General features: G+C 47.4%; 1 protein-coding gene across 2 annotated transcripts in view; it reads left to right on the top strand.

Moving 5' to 3' along the window:
* LOC139374405 (rab11 family-interacting protein 5-like) overlaps positions 1 to 20,078 on the top strand; it is a 52,405-nt gene extending 32,327 nt beyond the window's left edge. The window contains exons 2-6 of one of the 2 annotated variants that reach the window (XM_071115456.1): positions 3,149 to 3,666; positions 6,003 to 6,507; positions 14,361 to 15,740; positions 17,959 to 18,103; positions 19,454 to 20,078. In XM_071115456.1, coding sequence (XP_070971557.1) covers positions 3,149 to 3,666; positions 6,003 to 6,507; positions 14,361 to 15,740; positions 17,959 to 18,103; positions 19,454 to 19,711 — 2,806 coding nt within the window. In that variant the 3' untranslated portion in view covers positions 19,712 to 20,078. The remainder of the gene's footprint in view (positions 1 to 3,148; positions 3,667 to 6,002; positions 6,508 to 14,360; positions 15,741 to 17,958; positions 18,104 to 19,453) is intronic. The other variant, XM_071115457.1, reaches the window with a different exon arrangement.
* The last annotated feature ends 616 nt before the right edge of the window (positions 20,079 to 20,694 follow it).

Here is a 20,694-nt window from a genome sequence, read left to right on the forward strand (position 1 = left end):
GGTACTCTGTGTATATATCCATGTTATCATTGACTCAGTACTGGTACTCTGTGTATAGATCCATGTTATCATTGACTCAGTACTGGTACTCTGTGTATAGATCCATGTTATTATTGACTCAGTACTGGTACTCTGTGTATAGATCCATGTTATCATTGACTCAGTACTGGTACTCTGTGTATAGATCCATGTTATCATTGACTCAGTACTGGTACTCTGTGTATAGATCCATGTTATCATTGACTCATTGTGTATTTATTATTACATGCTTTACTTTTCTATTATTTATCTTTTTGTTTTCTCTCTACTTTTTTGGGAAGGGCCCGGGCGTAAGCATTTCACTGCTAGTCCACACCTAGCATCTAATTTAAGTGGTTCAGATCTACCTGCCAATTACTATAACACTAGCTAATAGCAGTTGGTCTGGTTTCAACAGCAGCATATCTACACAATGAATGTAAGAATTTCCCATGAGTCATTCAGTGCCTGACACAGTTCAAGGCTACTATATGTTTTAGAGCTACTGCCTGTTTTAGAGCTACTGCCCCTTTTTAAAGCTACTGCCTGTTTTAAAGCTACTGCCTGTTTTAGAGCTACTGCCCCTTTTTAAAGCTACTGCCTGTTTTAAAGCTACTGCCTGTTTTAGAGCTACTGCCCGTTTTAGAGCTACTGCCCGTTTTAGAGCTACTGCCTGTTTAGAGCTACTGCCCCTTTTTAAAGCTACTGCCTGTTTTAAAGCTACTGCCTGTTTTAAAGCTACTGCCTGTTTTAGAGCTACTGCCCCTTTTTAAAGCTACTGCCTGTTTTAAAGCTACTGCCTGTTTTAGAGCTACTGCCCGTTTTAGAGCTACTGCCTGTTTTAGAGCTACTGCCCCTTTTTAAAGCTACTGCCTGTTTTAAAGCTACTGCCTGTTTTAGAGCTACTGCCCGTTTTAGAGCTACTGCCCGTTTTAGAGCTACTGCCCGTTTTAGAGCTACTGCCTGTTTAGAGCTACTGCCCGTTTTAGAGCTACTGCCTGTTTTAGAGCTACTGCCCCTTTTGGAGCTACTGCCCCTTTTGGAGCTACTGCCCGTTTTGGAGCTACTGCCCGTTTTGGAGCTACTGCCCGTTTTGGAGCTACTGCCCGTTTTGGAGCTACTGCCCGTTTTGGAGCTACTGCCCGTTTTGGAGCTACTGCCCGTTTTGGAGCTACTGCCCGTTTTGGAGCTACTGCCCGTTTTGGACCTACTGCCCGTTTTAGAGCTACTGCCCGTTTTAGAGCTACTGCCTGTTTTAGAGCTACTGCCCCTTTTAAAGCTACTGCCTGTTTAGAGCCACTGCCTGTTTAGAGCTACTGCCTGTTTAGAGCTACGACCTGTAGCTGTTTTTAAAACTCTATATTTTATTAGCAGCAGCCTATATGTGAATGGTTAAGTCGTCTCCTGTTTGAAGCTACTACCTTTTTGGGGATGTTTTCAGCAGCACAGCGGCATGTCTATGAATGGCCTGCCAATGACGGTGACCGTGTTATGCTGTTTTGACATGGCCATTGTATCAAGGCCAGCCAGTAGCCACTCATTGTTAGTGTTTTCCTGGTGGTTGTTTTGCCAGGGTTTAGAAGATGATGTGTCCCAAATGGCACCTTATTCTCTATTTAGTGCCCTTCACTACTTTTGTTTTTACCAGAGCCCTATGTAGGGAATAGGGTGCCATTTGGGATGCACAATATGTCTGGGTGAGGAAAACATGCCTGATAACAATAACAAGGTGCCAGAATGTATCATGGGAAATCTGAGCACACACACACACACACACACACACACACACACTGGAGCGTGGTCCCGGGGTGTGTGTGTAGTCCCTCCCTGGACGTGAGGCCAGATTAACCTCATTCAGATGAACAATAGGTTAATTCAGTCTCTCCTCGGTCTCACCTGACACCTTTATGTCTCCAGCTCAAGGAAACAGTCCATTAATCCACTCGATTGGAGTCTATTGGGGTATTTGTTTGCATAGTTATGTCATTGTTTTAAGACCAGATTGTAGAATAATAGTGAAGACATCAAAACTATGAAATAACACACATGGAATCATGTAGTAGCCAAAACAGTGTTGAACAAATCAAAATATATTTTATATTTGAGATTCTTCAAAGTAGCCACCCTTGTTGACAACTGTGCAAACTAGGAATTCTCTCAACCAGCTTCATAAGGTATTATCAGGTGTGCCTTAATGAGGACCGTCACAGGAAATGAAGACCCAGAGTTACCTCTGCTGCAGAGCCTCAGAAATTGCAACCCAAATGAATGCTTCACAGAGTTCAAGTAACAGACACATCTCAACATCAACTGTTCAGAGGAGACTGCGTGAATCAGGCCTTCATGGTCGAATTGCTGCAAAGAAACCACTACTAAAGGACATCAATAATAAGAGACTTGCTTGGGCCAAGAAACACGAGCAATGGACATTAGACCGGTGGAAATCTGTCCTTTTTCGTCTGATGAGAACAAATTTGAGATTTTTGGTTCCAATTGCTGTGTATTTGTGAGAAGCAGAGTAGGTGAACGGATGATCTCTGCATGTGTGGTTCCCACCGTGAAGCATGGAGGAGGAGGTGTGATGGGTGCTTTGCATCCCATCTAGTTTGCGCTTTGTGGCACTATCATTTGTTTTTCAACAAGATAATCACGCAACACATCTCCAGGCTGTGAAAGGCTCCAGGCTGCATCAGATGACCTTGTCTCCACAATCACCCGACCTCAACCCAATAGAGATGGTTTGGGATGACCGCAGAGTGAAGGAAAAGCAGCCAACAAGTGCTCAGCATGTGGGAACTCCTTCAAGACTGTTGGAAAAGCATTCCAGGTGAAGCTGGTTGAGAGAATGCTGAGACTGTGCAAAGCTGTCATCAAGGCAAAGGGTGGCTACTTTAAACAATCTAAAATATATTTGGATTTGTTTAATACTTTCCTGGTTACTACATGTTTCCATATGTGTTAGTTCACAGTTTTGATGTCTTCAATATTATTCTAGTAATAAATCAAGAAAAAAACCTTGAATGAGTAGGTTTGTCCAAACATTTGACTGGTATTGTATGTTTAGAAATCTCTTTTGCCATCTCTATATATGATCCAGTCTGAAGTGATCTTGTTCTTGTCTCTGTTCCAGGTGGTACAAGCTGAACTCCAAGACTGGGAAGAAGGAGAAGGAGCGAGGGGACATTCAGGTGACGGTGCAGTTCACCAAGAACAACCTGACAGCCAGCATGTACGACCTCTCCCTGGGTAAGGACAAGCCCCGGTCCACCTTCGGCAAGATCAAGGACCGCATCAAGGGTAAGAAGAGGAGCAGCAAGGACTCTGATGAAGACTCCGCCTCCACTGTTGTGGGCGGCTACGGCCCCGTTTCCCGCATGAGGAACCGGTTGCCGAGCGATGGCGGCGGGGAGGAAGACTACGAGGACGATGAAGGGGGGGAGGGGCGGAGGAGTAAGATGAGGAACTTCTTCCTGCGAGGGAAACTGAGGAAGTCGTCCGATACGAGGTCGAGCACGTCGCTAGGGTCGGAGAGTAGTGAGTCGTCGTCGAGGGGAGGGAGTCTCAGTCCCACCGCTGGGATCTCTGTAGTGGTGTCTGACCTGTCTAACTCGCCTAGCAACAGCAGCAACTTCACAGCAGACAGCCCTGGTGAGAGGAAAACATCATATATATACCTAGTTACAGTGGAATATAATAAGAGTACATGGCCATTAAGGCCAGATAGTTCTTCAATATGTTCAAATGTTTATAGATGACCAGCAGGGTCAAATAATAATCAGTGGTTGTAGAGGGTGCAACAGGTCAGTACCTCAGGAGTAAATGTCCATAGGCTTATCATAGCCGAGCATTCGCGAGGTAGAGAGAGAGAGACTCAGTCAAAAACAGCAGGTCCTGGACAAGGTAGCACGTCCGGTGAACAGGTCAGGGTTCTATAGCCGCAGGCAGAACAGTTGGAGGTGGACTGGAGACAGCAAGGAGTCATCAGGCCAGGTAGTGCTGAGGCATGGTCCTCAGGTCCTCCGGGAGGGAGAGAGTTGTGAGAGACTGCTGTAGAGCTCATCACTCCCCCTAACTGGTAGGGGGCCAGAGGCAATTTCTCGATTCCAACACATCTTTCTAGCTAATTTACACGCTGAAGCTATGTTGTGCTTGGTGACCTCTGACTGTTTTATCCTAACATCGTTGGTGCCAACGTGGATAACAATATTCCTAAACTCTACACTCTGCAGTTTTAGCCAGCACTCTCTTCAGATTATCCTTAACGTCGGTAGCCCTGCCCCCTGGTAAACAGTGTATGATCGCTGGATGATTCGTTTTAAGTCTAATACTGCGGGTAATGGAATCGCCAATGACTAGGGTTTTCAATTTGCCAGAGCTAATGGTGGGAGGCTTCGGCGGCTCAGACCCAATAACGGGAGAAAGAGAGACCTGAGAAGGCTCAGCCTCCGATTCGTTGCTTAATGGGGATAACCGGTTGAAAGTTTGTCGCTCTTCCCCACCAGCCTCCACTGAGAGATAGATACTCTACCACCATCTACCACCCCACTACCCCATCCCCCATCCACCACCACACTACCACCATCTACCACTCCACCACCATCTACCACCCCACTACCACCATCTACCACCCCACTACCACCATCTACCACCCCACTACCACCATCTACCACCCACTACCCCATCTACCACCCCACTACCCCATCTACCACCCCACTACCACCATCTTCCACCCCACTACCACCATCTTCTACTCCACTACCATCCCACTGCCACCATCTTCTACTCCACTACCACCCCACTAACACCATCTACCACCCCACTACCCCATCTACCACCCCACTACCACCATCTTCCACCCCACTTCCCCATCTACCACCCCACTACCACCATCTTCTACTCAACTACCCCATCTACCACCCCACTACCCCATCTACCACTCCACTGCCACCCACTACCCCATCCCCCATCTACCACCCCACTACCCCATCTACCACCCCACTACCCCATCTACCACTCCACTACCACCCCACTACACCATCCGACCATCTACCACCCCACTACCCCATCTACCATCCCACTACCACCCCACTACACCATCCCCCATCTACCACCCCACTACCCCATCTACCACCCCACTACCACCCCACTACCCCATCTACCACTCCACTACCCCATCTACCACTCCACTGAGGGATGGGGTAGTGGGGTGGTAGTGGAGTGGTCTACCACCCCACTACCCCATCTACCACTCCACTACCCCATCTACCACCCCACTACCCCATCTACCACTCCACTACCACTCCACTACCACCCCACTACCCCATCTACCACCCCACTACCCCATCTACCACCCCACTACCCCATCTACCACCCCACTACCCTATCTACCACCCCACTACCCCATCTACCCCATCTACCACCCCACTACCACGCCACTACCCTATCTACCACCCCACTACCCCATCCCCCATCTACCACTCCACTACCACCTCACTACCCCATCCCCCATCTACCACCCACTACCCCATCTACCACCCCACTACCCTATCTACCACCCCTCTACCCCATCTACCACCCCACCACCACCCTACTACCCCATCTACCCTATCTACCACCCCACTACCCCATCCCCCATCTACCACTCCACTACCACCCCACTACCCCATCCCCCATCTACCACTCCACTACCACCCCACTACCCCATCCCCCATCTACCACTCCACTACCCCATCTACCATCCCACTACCCTATCTACCACCCCAATACGCCATCTACCACCCCATCCCCCATCTACCACTCCACTACCACCCCACTACCCCATCCCCCATCTACCACCCCACTTCCACTACCACTCCACTTTCCCATCCCCATCCCCCTACTTTAATTGTTTTATTGCATACATTGTCGCTCTTTGCTTGACTTTTCCTGTCATGAAAAGACATGCTATTCAAGCACTAGCATCTCTCTCTCTTTCCCCTCCACAGATCATACGGCAGAGTCGTCTCCCAAGCTGGCCTCCTATACATGTGAGTTCACTGACGAGTCTGGAGAGATCAACATCCCTGTGCCTCAGCCTGTCTACATCAATGGAAGCCATGTGTACAACACCACCTTGGACCCTTGCCCGGGGAACCCTGTAGTACCCTTAGATCCTCTAGCCCTGGTGAAGAAGAACCTGCCTCTGTCCCAATCCCTCCAGAACCTCAACCAGCGGAAAGAGGAGCTCCCTGTCCTCCTCCCTAAAGGTCCGGCTGCGGATGGCCGGCGCTGGTCCTTTGACAAGGCAGGGAAGGAGGAAAAGGTGGCCATCGCAGCCGCCCTGGAGCAGGCTGGCCAAGGGATGGGCGAGGGGGCCAGGGAGGAGTCAGACAGAGACAGCCGGAGCAGGAACTGTCTGGATGAGTCTGAACAGGCCTCGAACTCTGACTCTGGCCCAGGCGAAAAACACAAAGGATGGTTTGGATCAAAGGACAACCATAACAAACCCAGGTGAGAAAGAATGAGCACTACTGGGTGTTACCAGGTTAGAACGCAGGGTGACGTAGACAGCTCAGAAAGATAAGTGACCTCCACTGACTATATTATAGATGACAACTGGTTTGTCTCAAAGATGTCCACCACAACCCAGGATACGTTTGTGTCATGTTGCTAGAAAACCAAAGGATTTAAATCGTATGATGTGCAAGGGATGGTTAGCCTTATTAGACCGTTGACAACTGGTTGAAGTGCCAGAGGTTTCTACACAGGGCAGGTTGGAGTTAGTAACCATGTTTCCATCCACAGTTTTATTGCTAGCAGTCATACCATATAAAAATAAAGCATGACCGAAACAGGACGTTTTTGGTGCAATTTTATAAATGCAGACGGATCAAAATTAATTATGCGAGAAATGGCGGTGGAAATGCCTTTATGCACAAATATTGAAGTTAACTTGGGAGTTACGTAAAGTTTCAGCATGATAAGGCACGGCCATGTCTCAAGGATCTGTACACAATTCCTGGAAGCTGAAAATGTCCCAGTTCTTCCTTGGCCTGCATACTCACCGGACATGTCACCAATTGAGCATGTTTGGGATGCTCTGGATCGATCTGTATGACAGCGTGTTCCAGTTCCCGCCAATATCCAGCAACTTCACACAGCCATTGAAGAGGAGTGGGACAACGTTCCACAGGCCACAATCAACAGCCTGATACACTCTATGTGATGGAGATGTGTTGCTCTGCATGAGGCAAATGGTGGTCACACCAGATACTGACTGGTTCTGATCCACGCCCCTACCTTTCTTTATGTGTGATGACTGATTACAGATGTGCATCTGTAATGTGAAATCCATAGATTAGAGCCTAATGAATTTCTTTCAATTGACTGATTTCCTTCTATGAACTGTAACTTCGTAAAATATTTGAAATTGTTGCATATTGAGCTGACGTTTTTGTTCAGTGTGAAAATCTGTTGCTGATGGAGCTCATGAGCTGGGCCTGTCTGAGCTGGGCCTCTCTGAGCTGGGCCTCTCTGAGCTGGGCCTGTCTGAGCTGGGCCTCTCTGAGCTCGGCCTCTCTGAGCTGGGCCTGTCTGAGCTGGATCCATCTAAACTGGTATTTGTCTATGGTGTATGTAGACGTTGGTGTTGGAGGTCAAAAGGTTTAAACAAGAAACGGCGGCAAGCTGACGCTGCAACAAGTCCGTTTTAGATTTGGTCAGAGATGGTAACCTGTCTGACATGTCTCTTAATGACAGTTACGGTGATTTCTCCGGAGGTCGTGCTCAGCTTTCCTTCGACGTAGCTGGAAACTTGAGGCGCCTGCCAAAATTCAGGGAAAAGGAACCTGAGTTTTTTTTTCACTGTTTGAAAGGGTAACAGATTCCAGGAATTGGCCTGACACCGACCGTACGTTGATGTTGCAATGTGTGCGATCTGGGAAATCACAAGTCTACTCAGCTCTTAACGTTGCTGATAGACAAAAATATGGCAAAGTTAAAGCTGCTGTGTTGCACGACTATGAGTTAGTTCCTGAAGTGTGTCACCAGCGGTTTAGAACCTGGAAAAAAACTGACAAACCGACTTATGTTGAGTTTGCACGGGACTTGCACACCCAGTTTAACTGATGGTGCACTTTGTTGGTTGTTCCAACCTACGAGCAATTGTGCAGTTTAGTTGTGCTGGAGCATTTCAAAGATTCTGTCTCTGACCGCCTTGGTACATACATAAATGAGCATAAAGTGCAGACCGTCTCGGAGGCTGCAGTGTTGGCTGATGAATATGTGCTGATGCATAAATATCACTTTGGGGAACCCCGTCTTCACAGCGACGGTCGCAGGGAGACTACATTTTTAGACTAAATTCTTTCCTACTGGGCCTGATCTTGTCTCAAGGATTGACTATTGTTCCCATGTGAAATCCGATCATGGCAAAATCTGCTATTACTGCTGTGGTAAAGGTCATTGGAAAAGTGAATGCCCTGTCCTTAGAGTTAAAGCTAGGCCTTCTGGGGTAAATGCGCCCGTAAATCCTACGGCGTTAGCGGAGCCATGGAGTTGTTCCATCAGATCTTGAAGTCGTTGTTGCCTGGTTACTGGATTCAGTTGGACCGTGACTGGAAGGAGGCCTTTGGCCTGATCTGGGCTCTACAACACTTTGGGTGTAGTGCCTCTAGTTGTATATACTGATCACATACCACGCACTTTTTTTATGCTCGTTGCAGTGTCCGAACTAGGAGGTTGATGCGGTTGTACATTCAAGCTTTTCCCCTCGAGATTCGTCATATTAACGGGGTGGACAATGTTTTTGGCGGATTCGTTGTCCCGTGTGCCCTCTTCTTAGTCGTCCTGTTTAATACTGTGTTGTCTGTTCTCCGACAATTTGGTCTCCTGTCTCTTGGTCTCTCTCTTCCTCTCCTTTTCTTAATTTGCATCCAGGCGCCATGGTTGCTGGAGCTGGTGGTGTGGGTTGAGTTAAGTGGTGGACCTGTCTGGTTGGATGTCCAGGGTGTGCAAGTATATTTGAATTGTTTATTGCTTGTGTTTATTAAAACATTTGTTTCGGGGACATGGGAGGTCCCCGTTTTTATGGGTGGTGGTGTGACCGTCCCTCCCTGCTCTGTCTGCTGTGTTTTGCTGTGCTTACTTCCTGCAGCAGATTGGTGGGCGGAGTAGGAGAGGTGGGCGGAGTAGGAGAGGTGGGCGGAGTAGGAGAGTTGGGCGGAGTAGGAGAGGTGGGCGGAGTTGGGAGGGTGGGCAGTGCTGATGGGGTACACCTGTGGGATAAAGCCACTGTTTCCCCATTCAGCAAGAGATTCCTCTCTCCATGCATACAGGTACCATTTGGTTGTTTCGTTGTGGCGTTGGCAGTTGACGCCTAATTTACTGACCTTCATGCCTCGTCTGATTATTGTTGTGAGTGTTTACTTTATTAATGGAAGAAATTAATTTAGTTATTCCTTTACTCAGTGTGTTGTTTCCCATTGGTACATTCTTGAGACCGGTGGTAACAGACCCCCCACCACTGAAATCTCCTCATATGCTTCATATCAATCCTCTGTAGAAAGCTGATCTGGGGTCAGGTCCCCTCCTTCTCCATATAAGTTACTGATCCCATAACATCATCACTCTGAGACTGTGGATATGTCCCCTGGTTTCATAATGGGCTTGAAGCCTACTTCCTGTACACTGAGCATTATGGCCCCAGATCACAGAAATGGAATGTTATTCCTTTTCATGCTCTGTTCTCTCTATGGGTTTTCTGAACTTTGAACTTTGAACTGAAGAATAGCATGTTTTTATGGTCAACCTAAATCATCTACTAGATCAGAGTATTTTGGTGCTGAGACAGAGACAACTATGCACATTTGATTTATGTTGTACTTTTATTTCTCCTTTATTTAACTAGGCAAGTCAGTTAAGAACAAATTCTTATTTACAATGACGGCCTACCAAAAGGCAAAAGGCCTCCTGAGGGGACGGGGGGCTGGGATGAAAAAATCAATCAATCAATAAATATAATAAAAATACAGGACAAAACACACGTCACAACAAGAGAGACGACACAACACTACATAAAGAGAGACCCAAGACAACAACATAGCACATGACATCACAACAAGAGAGACAACACAACACTACATAAAGAGAGACCCAAGACAACAACATAGCACATGACAACACAACATGGTAGCAACACAACATGACAACAACATGGTAGCAACACATGACACCACAACAACAAGAGACACCACAACACTACATAAAGAGAGACCTAAAACAACAACATAGCAAGGCAGCAACACATGACAACACAACATGACAACAACACAACATGACAACAACACAACATGGTAGCAACACAACATGGTAGCAACACAACATGACAACAACATGGTAGCAACACAACATGACAACAACATGGTAGCAACACATGACACCACAACAACAAGAGACACCACAACACTACATAAAGAGAGACCTAAGACAACAACATAGCAAGGCAGCAACACATGACAACACAACATGACAACAACACAACATGACAACAACACAACATGGTAGCAACACAACATGGTAGCAACACAACATGACAACAACATGGTAGCAACACATGACACCACAACAACAAGAGACACCACAACACTACATAAAGAGAGACCTAAGACAACAACATAGCAAGGCAGCAACACATGACACCACAACAACAAAAGACACCACAACACTACATAAAGAGACCTAAGACAACAACATAGCAAGGCAGCAACACATGACAACACAACATGGTAGCAACACAACATGACAACAACATGGTAGCAACACAACATGGTAGCAACACAACATGACAACAACATGGTAGCATCACAACATGACAACAACATGGTAGCAACACAACATGACAACAACATGGTAGCAACACAACATGACAACAACATGGTAGCAACACAACATGGTAGCAACACAACATGACAACAACATGGTAGCAACACAACATGGTAGCAACACAACATGACAACAACATGGTAGCAACACAACATGGTAGCAGCACAACATGGTAGCAGCACAACATTACAACAACATGGTAGCAACACAACATGACAACAACATGGTAGCAACACAACATGGTAGCAACACAACATGACAACAACATGGTAGCAACACAACATGGTAGCAGCACAACATGACAACAACATGGTAGCAGCACAACTTGACAACAATATGGTAGCAGCATAACATGGTAGCAGCATAACATGGTAGCAACACATGGTAGCAACACAACATGACAACAACATGGTAGCAGAACAACATGGTAGCAACACAACATGGTAGCAACACAACATGACAACAACATGGTAGCAACACAACATGGCAGCAACACAACATGACAACAACATGGTAGCAGCATAACATGGTAGCAGCATAACATGGTAGCAACACATGGTAGCAACACAACATGACAACAACATGGTAGCAGAACAACATGGTAGCAACACAACATGGTAGCAACACAACATGACAACAACATGGTAGCAGCATAACATGGTAGCAGCATAACATGGTAGCAACACATGGTAGAAACACAACATGACAACAACATGGTAGCAGAACAACATGATTGCAACACAACATGACAGCAACACAAAACATGGTACAAATATTTTTGGGCACATACAACAGCACAAAGGTCAAAAAGGTAGAGACAACAATCCATCACACAAAGCAGCCACAGCGCTCAGTAAGAGTGTCCATGATTTGAGTCTTTGAATGAAGAGATTGAGATAAAACGGTCCAGTTTTAGTGTTTGTTGAAAACCCTATTGAATAAAAACTCCATGAGAAAATCTGTTGGGCAGCAAGTGGGAGGGTTTTCCTCGGTTGAATGACTTTATTCAGAGCGCAAGGTAGCCACACCTGCAGAGCCTGTTAGGCACCTGCAGAAGGTACAGTGCCTTACGAAAGTATTCGGCCCCCTTGAACTTTGCGACCTTTTGCCACATTTCAGGCTTCAAACATAAAGATATAAAACTGTATTTTTTTGTGAAGAATCAACAACAAGTGGGACACAATCATGAAGTGGAACGACATTTATTGGATATTTCAAACTTTTTTAACAAATCAAAAACTGAAAAATTGGGCGTGCAAAATTATTCAGCCCCTTTACTTTCAGTGCAGCAAACTCTCTCTAGAAGTTCAGTGAGGATCTCTGAATGATCCAATGTTGACCTAAATGACTAATGATGATAAATACAATCCACCTGTGTGTAATCAAGTCTCCGTATAAATGCACCTGCACTGTGATAGTCTCAGAGGTCCGTTAAAAGCGCAGAGAGCATCATGAAGAACAAGGAACACACAAGGCAGGGGCGAGATACTGTTGTGAAGAAGTTTAAAGCCGGATTTGGATACAAAAATATTTCCCAAGCTTTAAACATCCCAAGGAGCACTGTGCAAGCGATAATATTGAAATGGAAGGAGTATCAGACCACTGCAAATCTACCAAGACCTGGCCGTCCCTCTAAACTTTCAGCTCATACAAGGAGAAGACTGATCAGAGATGCAGCCAAGAGGCCCATGATCACTCTGGATGAACTGCAGAGATCTACAGCTGAGGTGGGAGACTCTGTCCATAGGACAACAATCAGTCGTATATTGCACAAATCTGGCCTTTATGGAAGAGTGGCAAGAAGAAAGCCATTTCTTAAAGATATCCATAAAAAGTGTTGTTTAAAGTTTGCCACAAGCCACCTGGGAGACACACCAAACATGTGGAAGAAGGTGCTCTGGTCAGATGAAACCAAAATTGAACTTTTTGGCAACAATGCAAAACGTTATGTTTGGCGTAAAAGCAACACAGCTCATCACCCTGAACACACCATCCCCACTGTCAAACATGGTGGTGGCAGCATCATGGCTTGGGCCTGCTTTTCTTCAGCAGGGACAGGGAAGATGGTTAAAATTGATGGGAAGATGGATGGAGCCAAATACAGGACCATTCTGGAAGAAAACCTGATGGAGTCTGCAAAAGACCTGAGACTGGGACGGAGATTTGTCTTCCAACAAGACAATGATCCAAATTATAAAGCAAAATCTACAATGGAATGGTTCAAAAATAAACATATCCAGGTGTTAGAATGGCCAAGTCAAAGTCCAGACCTGAATCCAATCGAGAATCTGTGGAAAGAACTGAAAACTGCTGTTCACAAATGCTCTCCATCCAACCTCACTGAGCTCGAGCTGTTTTGCAAGGAGGAATGGGAAAAAATGTCAGTCTCTCAATGTGCAAAACTGATAGAGACATACCCCAAGCGACTTACAGCTGTAATCGCAGCAAAAGGTGGCGCTACAAAGTATTAACTTAAGGGGGCTGAATAATTTTGCACGCCCAATTTTTCAGTTTTTGATTTGTTAAAAAAGTTTGAAATATCCAATAAATGTCGTTCCACTTTATGATTGTGTCCCACTTGTTGTTGATTCTTCACAAAAAAATACAGTTTTATATCTTTATGTTTGAAGCCTGAAATGTGGCAAAAGGTCGCAAAATTCAAGGGGGCCGAATACTTTCGCAAGGCACTGTATGTCTGAATAGAAGGGAACCACGCCTGCAGAGCCTGTTAGGCACCGGCAGAAGGTATGTCTGAATAGAAGGGAACCACGCCTGCAGAGCCTGTTAGGCAGCTGCAGAAGGTATGTCTGAATAGAAGGGAACCACGCCTGCAGAGCCTGTTAGGCACCGGCCGAAGGTATCTGACAGGTCTGACAGGTCTGAATACCAACTACTGAGAAGTGCATAGCAAAGGCGTAAATTCCTGAATCGGTTCCTAATGAGGTGTGTACTTTTTTTTGATAAGACCTGTTTCTAATACAGCGAAGGTCAGATGGATGAGGGTCCTGTATGTTGACTCCATCTGGCTAGACAACACAAACCGATCTGGCACCAGGCTACAACGGGTCTACAACTACACGGACCCATATTCAGTGGTGCCACTCAGTCTGGTGCATCGTCTCTCAGGCTAAACATTACGTCGTCTGTCTAGCTCAACGTGTTGTCGCAGGACTGGATTTAAAGCCAGACTGATGTTGATTAGGGGTTGAGGTACAGGTATGAGGGACGTTGGAAGCTACTCAGTTTTACTATATCAGGCCAACCACTGGTTGGTTTAGTCTGTCAGGGGATAACGCCTCAGAGTTTTAGATGCTAAAAAATACATTATTATTATTTTTAAATTCAGAATTGAAGGTATTATCCCCCAACATTTGCAGTTGTTTGGTGTTACCACTGACTATGTCCAGTAGAACTGCAGGTCTGAGGTTAGCCTTGTAAACAAACATCACTAATCAAGAGGACTGTGTGCCTTCCTTTCACAGCCCGGTGGTGTCACCTAGCTCAGGCTCTCACCTCACCCCCCATACCCCTGGTCTCACCCCCCTTACCCCTGGTCTGCTGTCCTGGGGCCCCTCTCACCTCCCTGTAGATCCTAACTCACTGGGCACCCCACTCCATCACACTAACCCCTTCAGCCCGTCTCCTCCCCTCATGTCTCCCTCCAACCCGTTCCTCTCTCTCCTCCAGTGTAACCCTTTCTATGAGGAGCTCCTAGCTGACCAAGCTCTAAACCTTAACTCTGCCCAGCCCCATCTGCCTCCCTGTTGTTCTAGCTTTACCTCCTATATCTCAGTAGCACCCCAAACCTGGTCTACCAACACTAACCCCGTACCCATCCTGCCCCCAACCCAAGACAGCCCAGTCACACCAGACTGCACTAACACTGGTATGAAGGAACAAAGAGCCTCCCTGAAACTTCCTCCAGAAGAGAAGAGCGCCAACACTAAGGATAAAGAAGAAGAAGAAGCAGTCAAAACGAGCCAGAGACCGCTCCCTCCGCTCCCAAAGACTGAGACGGTGCCCTCTGCTAACTCTCCCCTCTGTGAGGAAGACATGTCCTACGCTAAGGCTGAGACTGCATCATTCTACTCTGCCACTGGCCCAGACAACATCGCTGCTTTAGACCTGATGCGGGAGTTCTCTGACGATCGATGCTGGGCCACTTGTGATGATGTCATCCGGTCAGACACAATAGATCGAGCCACATCCCATCTGGGAGCCACCTGTGTTGTTAAAGAGAAGACCACATCCCCTGAAGCAAGGATAGACTGGCCAATCGGCATGGACTTAGAATCATATAACTCAGCAGAACTTTCCAATGCACTTCTACACTCTGTCAGGTCTCAAGCTCACAGTCCACTAAAAACAGTTCAGTCCACTACTGGGACATCTAGTGGTGAGAAGGTCAATGAAGACATTGAGGATTACAGATCAGAGGACCAATACTCAGAACACCCTCGTGTGGAGTCCGTTGTAGTCCAACATTCTCTCTCAGAAGAACACCCTCTCCAACGGTCCCTCTCAGAGGGCACAAGGAGGAACAGCGTTGAGGACCTGACTCTGTCGTTCGGCAGCGACCCTGGCGTTGTAACCCTGGGGTCGTTGTCCTTTGTCCAGCAGCATGACACTTCTGACCTCCTCGCTGCCTCCTCCTTCTCCGCTCCTTCCTCTCTAACTGCTGAACGTAACACATCTTCCTCTCCAGCTCTCTCCTCTCTCCCTGCCCCGCCCCCTGCTACTGTGAGGTCATCAGTAAGCACTGTCTCGGCCGCAACCCTTTTCTCCACTGCACAGCCAGTGATTGGTGCATCGCATGCTGGCTTGCCCCAGGAGACACATCCGCCAGCCAATCAGCAGATCAGGTGAGGTCACATGTTTACTGGGAAGTGGGGGGTGTCTCAACAGGGCCTCAAGTTCTTCTCCTTCTCTCAGCGACTGCCATAGTTGATGCAAAGATGAGCCCTCTACTTATTTCTATGGCGATTGACGATCTGGGGTTCTCCCGTTGCTTCCACTGCCTCTCCTCTGCAACCTGTCTTGGGGTTCTTCATTTTCTTCTGTCTGAAAATCTTCTACTCTTATTTGTCAACACACACCATACTCCTGTGTTTCTTCTCTCTATGGTCAGTGTGATGGGTCCTGAAGTTAACCCCCCCCCCCCCCAATGAAAGGTAGTATAGACTCCTTTATGTGTTTGTTACACACGCACAAGTTGGTGGCAGAACAAGGGGGAGTTATTCTGTAGAAAGCCAGCAAAAAAGTCTGTATTTACATGGTGCTTATGAGTGCATTTCACACTTCTTTTGGATTATAATGGGATTTTCAGGCTCGTGTGAATGTCCTTAACATAATGTTTGTGTCATCATCGCAAATCAACTGCATTATACTTAAAATACACTTCAACCAGTAAAATGGCTCTTCGGCTAGCGTTTGCTACATCCTATATCATATGAGCGTTAGCATTCTAGCTAACAACTGCTACATCCAAAATAGTTATTTTGCAAAGATCACATCCAAGTATAATCTTAGTGACTGTTCAAGCAAGAATCAAAGCATCATTGTAAGCGTATGAGAACCCAAAAGTGATTTTGTTTAGAAGTAATCACGTAATCTAATGTACATCTTGAATGGGCACAGATGGCGATGTCTTTCTTACTGCAGCCAAGAGTCGTGGACATCTGTGCCTGACGTCATTGTGTTGTCTACTGGAAAAGGGTCTATTCACACTCACAGACCTGTCAATAACAGCTAGGAGGGAGAGTACTGGAGGACAGGGTTAGGAGGGAGAGTACTGGAGGACAGGGTTAGGAGGGGGAGTACTGGAGGACAGGGTTCAATAACAGCTAGGAGGGAGTGTACTGGAGGACAGGGTTAGGAGGGAGAGTACTGGAGGACAGGGTTAGGAGGGAGAGTACTGGAGGACAGGGTTCAATAACAGCTAGGAGCTGGAGTACTGGAGGACAGGGTTCAATAACAGCTAGGAGCTGGAGTACTGGAGGACAGGGTTCAATAACAGCTAGGAGGGAGAGCACTGGAGGACAGGGTTCAATAACAGCTAGGAGCTGGAGTACTGGAGGACAGGGTTCAATAACAGCTAGGGGGGGAGTACTGGAGGACAGGCTTCAATAACAGCGAGGAGGGAGAGTAATGGAGGCCAGGGTTAAATAACAGCTAGGAGGGAGAGTACTGGAGGACAGGGTTCAATAACAGCTAGGAGGGAGAGTACTGGAGGACAGGGTTCAATAACAGCTAGGAGGGAGAGTACTGGAGGACAGGGTTCAATAACAGCTAGGAGGGAGAGTACTGGAGGACAGGGTTCAATAACAGCTAGGAGGGAGAGTACTGGAGGACAGGGTTCAATAACAGCTAGGAGGGAGAGTACTGGAGGACAGGGTTCAATAACAGCTAGGAGGGAGAGTACTGGAGGACAGGGTTCAATAACAGCTAGGAGGGAGAGTACTGGAGGACAGGGTTCAATAACAGCTAGGATGGAGAGTACTGGAGGACAGGGTTCAATAACAGCTAGGAGGGAGAGTACTGGAGGACAGGGTTCAATAACAGCTAGGAGGGAGAGTACTGGAGGACAGGGTTCAATAACAGCTAGGAGGGAGAGTACTGGAGGACAGGGTTCAATAACAGTTAGGAGGGAGAGTACTGGAGGACAGGTACCAAAAACAGCTAGGAGGGAGAGTACTGGAGGACAGGGTTCAATAACAGCTAGGAGGGAGAGTACTGGAGGACAGGGTTCAATAACAGCTAGGAGGGAGAGTACTGGAGGACAGGGTTCAATAACAGCTAGGAGGGAGAGTACTGGAGGACAGGGTTCAATAACAGCTAGGAGGGAGAGTACTGGAGGACAGGGTTCAATAACAGCTAGGAGGGAGAGTACTGGAGGACAGGGTTCAATAACAGCTAGGAGGGAGAGTACTGGAGCACAGGGTTCAATAACAGCTTTCTCTGTGACATCTTCAGTATGTCGTCTCAAAGTGGACAGGTTCAAGTCTGGAGACTGAAAGGTGGACTTTTATTTTTGTACCCTTTTCTATCAGTGACGCGTCTTACTGTATGTCCCTTTTACAGTCCTCACCCAGTGAAGCCCCTGACCCCAGAGGAGAAGAGGCGGGCGGAACTTTCCGAGGGGCGGTCGGTGCTGGACAAACTTAAGTCCTCTATCCACCCGGGGAGGAGCAGCCAGCCCACCGAGCAGCAGCCTGAGAAGAAAAAGGTACAGCAGTGACTAGCTGGCACACACCACACAGAACTACCACACATAACTACCACACAGAACTACCACACAGAACTACCATACAGAACTACCACACAGAACTACCACACAGAAAGCACAAACTGAAGCAATTGGCAGTTTCTCTGTTTAACTTAATCCCCCCTCTCTCTTTGTCTTTACCTCTCCTTTCTCCCCCTCTCTCTCTTGTTGTCTTTACCTCTCCTTTCCCCCCCTCTCTCTCTCGTTGTCTTTACCTCTCCTTTCTCCCCCTCTCTCGTTGTCTTTACCTCTCCTTTCTCCCCCCTCTCTCTCTCGTTGTCTTACCTCTCCTTTCTCCCCCTCTCTCTCTCGTTGTCTTTACCTCTCCTTTCTCCCCCTCTCTCGTTGTCTTTACCTCTCCTCTCTCCCCCTCTCTCGTTGTCTTTACCTCTCCTTTCTCCCCCCTTTCTCTCTCGTTGTCTTTGCCTCGCCTTTCTCCCCCTCTCTCTCTCGTTGTCTTTACCTCTCCTTTCTCCCCCTCTCTCTCTCGTTGTCTTTACCTCGCATTTCTCCCCCTCTCTCTCTCGTTGTCTTTACCTCTCCTTTCTCCCCCTCTCTCGTTTTCTTTACCTCTCCTTTCTCCCTCTCTCTCTCATTGTCTTTACCTCTCCTTTCTCCCCCTCTCTCTCTCGTTGTCTTTACCTTGCCTTTCTCCCCTTCTCTCTCTTGTTGTCTTTACCTCTCCTTTCTCCCCTTCTCTCGTTGTCTTTACCTCTCCTTTCTCCCCCTCTCTCGTTGTCTTTACCTCTCCTTTCTCCCCCTCTCTCGTTTTCTTTACCTCTCCTTTCTCCCTCTCTCTCTCATTGTCTTTACCTCTCCTTTCTCCCCCCTCTCTCTCGTTGTCTTTACCTTGCCTTTCTCCCCCTCTCTCTCTCGTTGTCTTTACCTCTCCTTTCTCCCCCTCTCTCTCTCGTTGTCTTTACCTCTCCTTTCTCCCCCTCTCTCTCTCGTTGTCTTTACCTCGCCTTTCTCCCCCTCTCGCGTTGTCTTTACCTCTCCTTTCTCCCCCTCTCTCGTTGTCTTTACTTCTCCTTTCTCCCCCTCTCTCGTTGTCTTTACCTCACCTTTCTCCCCCTCTCTCGTTGTCTTTACCTCGCCTTTCTCCCCCTCTCTCTCTCGTTGTCTTTACCTCGCCTTTCTCCCCCTCTCTCTCTCGTTGTCTTTACCTCGCCTTTCTCCCCCTCTCTCTCTCGTTGTCTTTACCTCGCCTTTCTCCCCCTCTCTCTCTCGTTGTCTTTACCTCGCCTTTCTCCCCCTCTCTCTCTCGTTGTCTTTACCTCGTCTCTCTCCCCCTCTTTCTTTCTCTCCAAGTCTCTGACGGAGGGAGCTGGACCTTACTACCACCTGACCCACAGTGAGCTGGTCGCCCTCCTCCTCCAACGGGAGGCAGACCTACACCGGCAGAGGGTGGAGTTTGACCACCAGGGGGCGTTGCTAGCAAAGCGGGAGGCGGAGTTGAAGAAGATGAAGCCTCAGGTTAGGGATCTGGAGGACTACATAGACACGCTGCTGGTTCGCATTATGGAGCAGACTCCCACCATCCTGCAGGTCGGCACCAAGCTCAAGTGACCGAGAGAGGGACTGATGGAATGGGGGTAACTAGCACCTAGGGTTGTGACATTCCCAGGTTTTCTAGAAATCCTGGTTGGAAGATTCCCGGAATCCGGAGGGAATAAGCACGGAATCCAGGAATACTCTTACTGGGATTTCTGGGAAAACCTGAGAATTTTGTTTGACGCAATTTTGCAACCCTGCTTGCACCTCGTTACTCTGACCCCCCCCCCCCCATAACAACCTCTACTCTGACCCCCCCATAACAACCTCTACTCTGACCGCCCCCATAACAACACAACAACAATAGCTGTCTTCTTTATTAGTCTGTTCACTGCTGTGCTTCTGACATAATACTGTAGCTAGAGAACACAGCACTGACAAAGGGGATGGTTTGGAATTGACTTCACTTGTATTGGAAGGTGCCCTCCCTGGTTTTGAAGGGGTTTGGGTTGCGGTGGGTTTGGGTTTGGGTTGCGGTGGTGGGTTGTGGTTTGTAAGGTTATGGTTTGGTAGAGGTCGTGGGGTTACACAAGAGTCTCCTCAGGTTGTTTCAGGTATACCCAGTTGGTATTGAGCTAAGAGATCAAACCCAGATCACTCCGATATTGAATGACTTCCTCTTCATCACCTAGGCTACATCCAAAATGGCACCCTAGATCCTGTGTAGTGCACTACTTTTGATCAGGGCCCAAAGGGAAACCCATATAGGGCTCTGGTCAATAGTAGTGCACTATATAGGGAATAGGGTGCCATTTGGAATGCAGGCCCAGTCACTTCACAACCTAGACATTTTGCCCTGCAGACAAGTGCACCTACCACAGTTGTCAAGCTACAAACCAAATGAGAGATAGGAACTATCACTCATGTGTTATGGGCTGTGTCCCTAAAGTAGTGCACTATGTAGGGAATAGGGTGCCATTTAGGATGAAAAAATGATGTGCAAATGAATGGATGGGAAGTGGTTTTAGGTTCAAAAGTGTTCTTACAAAAACAAACAG

The sequence above is a fragment of the Oncorhynchus clarkii genome, chromosome 19, assembly GCF_045791955.1.
Source record: "Oncorhynchus clarkii lewisi isolate Uvic-CL-2024 chromosome 19, UVic_Ocla_1.0, whole genome shotgun sequence".
NCBI lineage: Eukaryota > Metazoa > Chordata > Actinopteri > Salmoniformes > Salmonidae > Oncorhynchus > Oncorhynchus clarkii.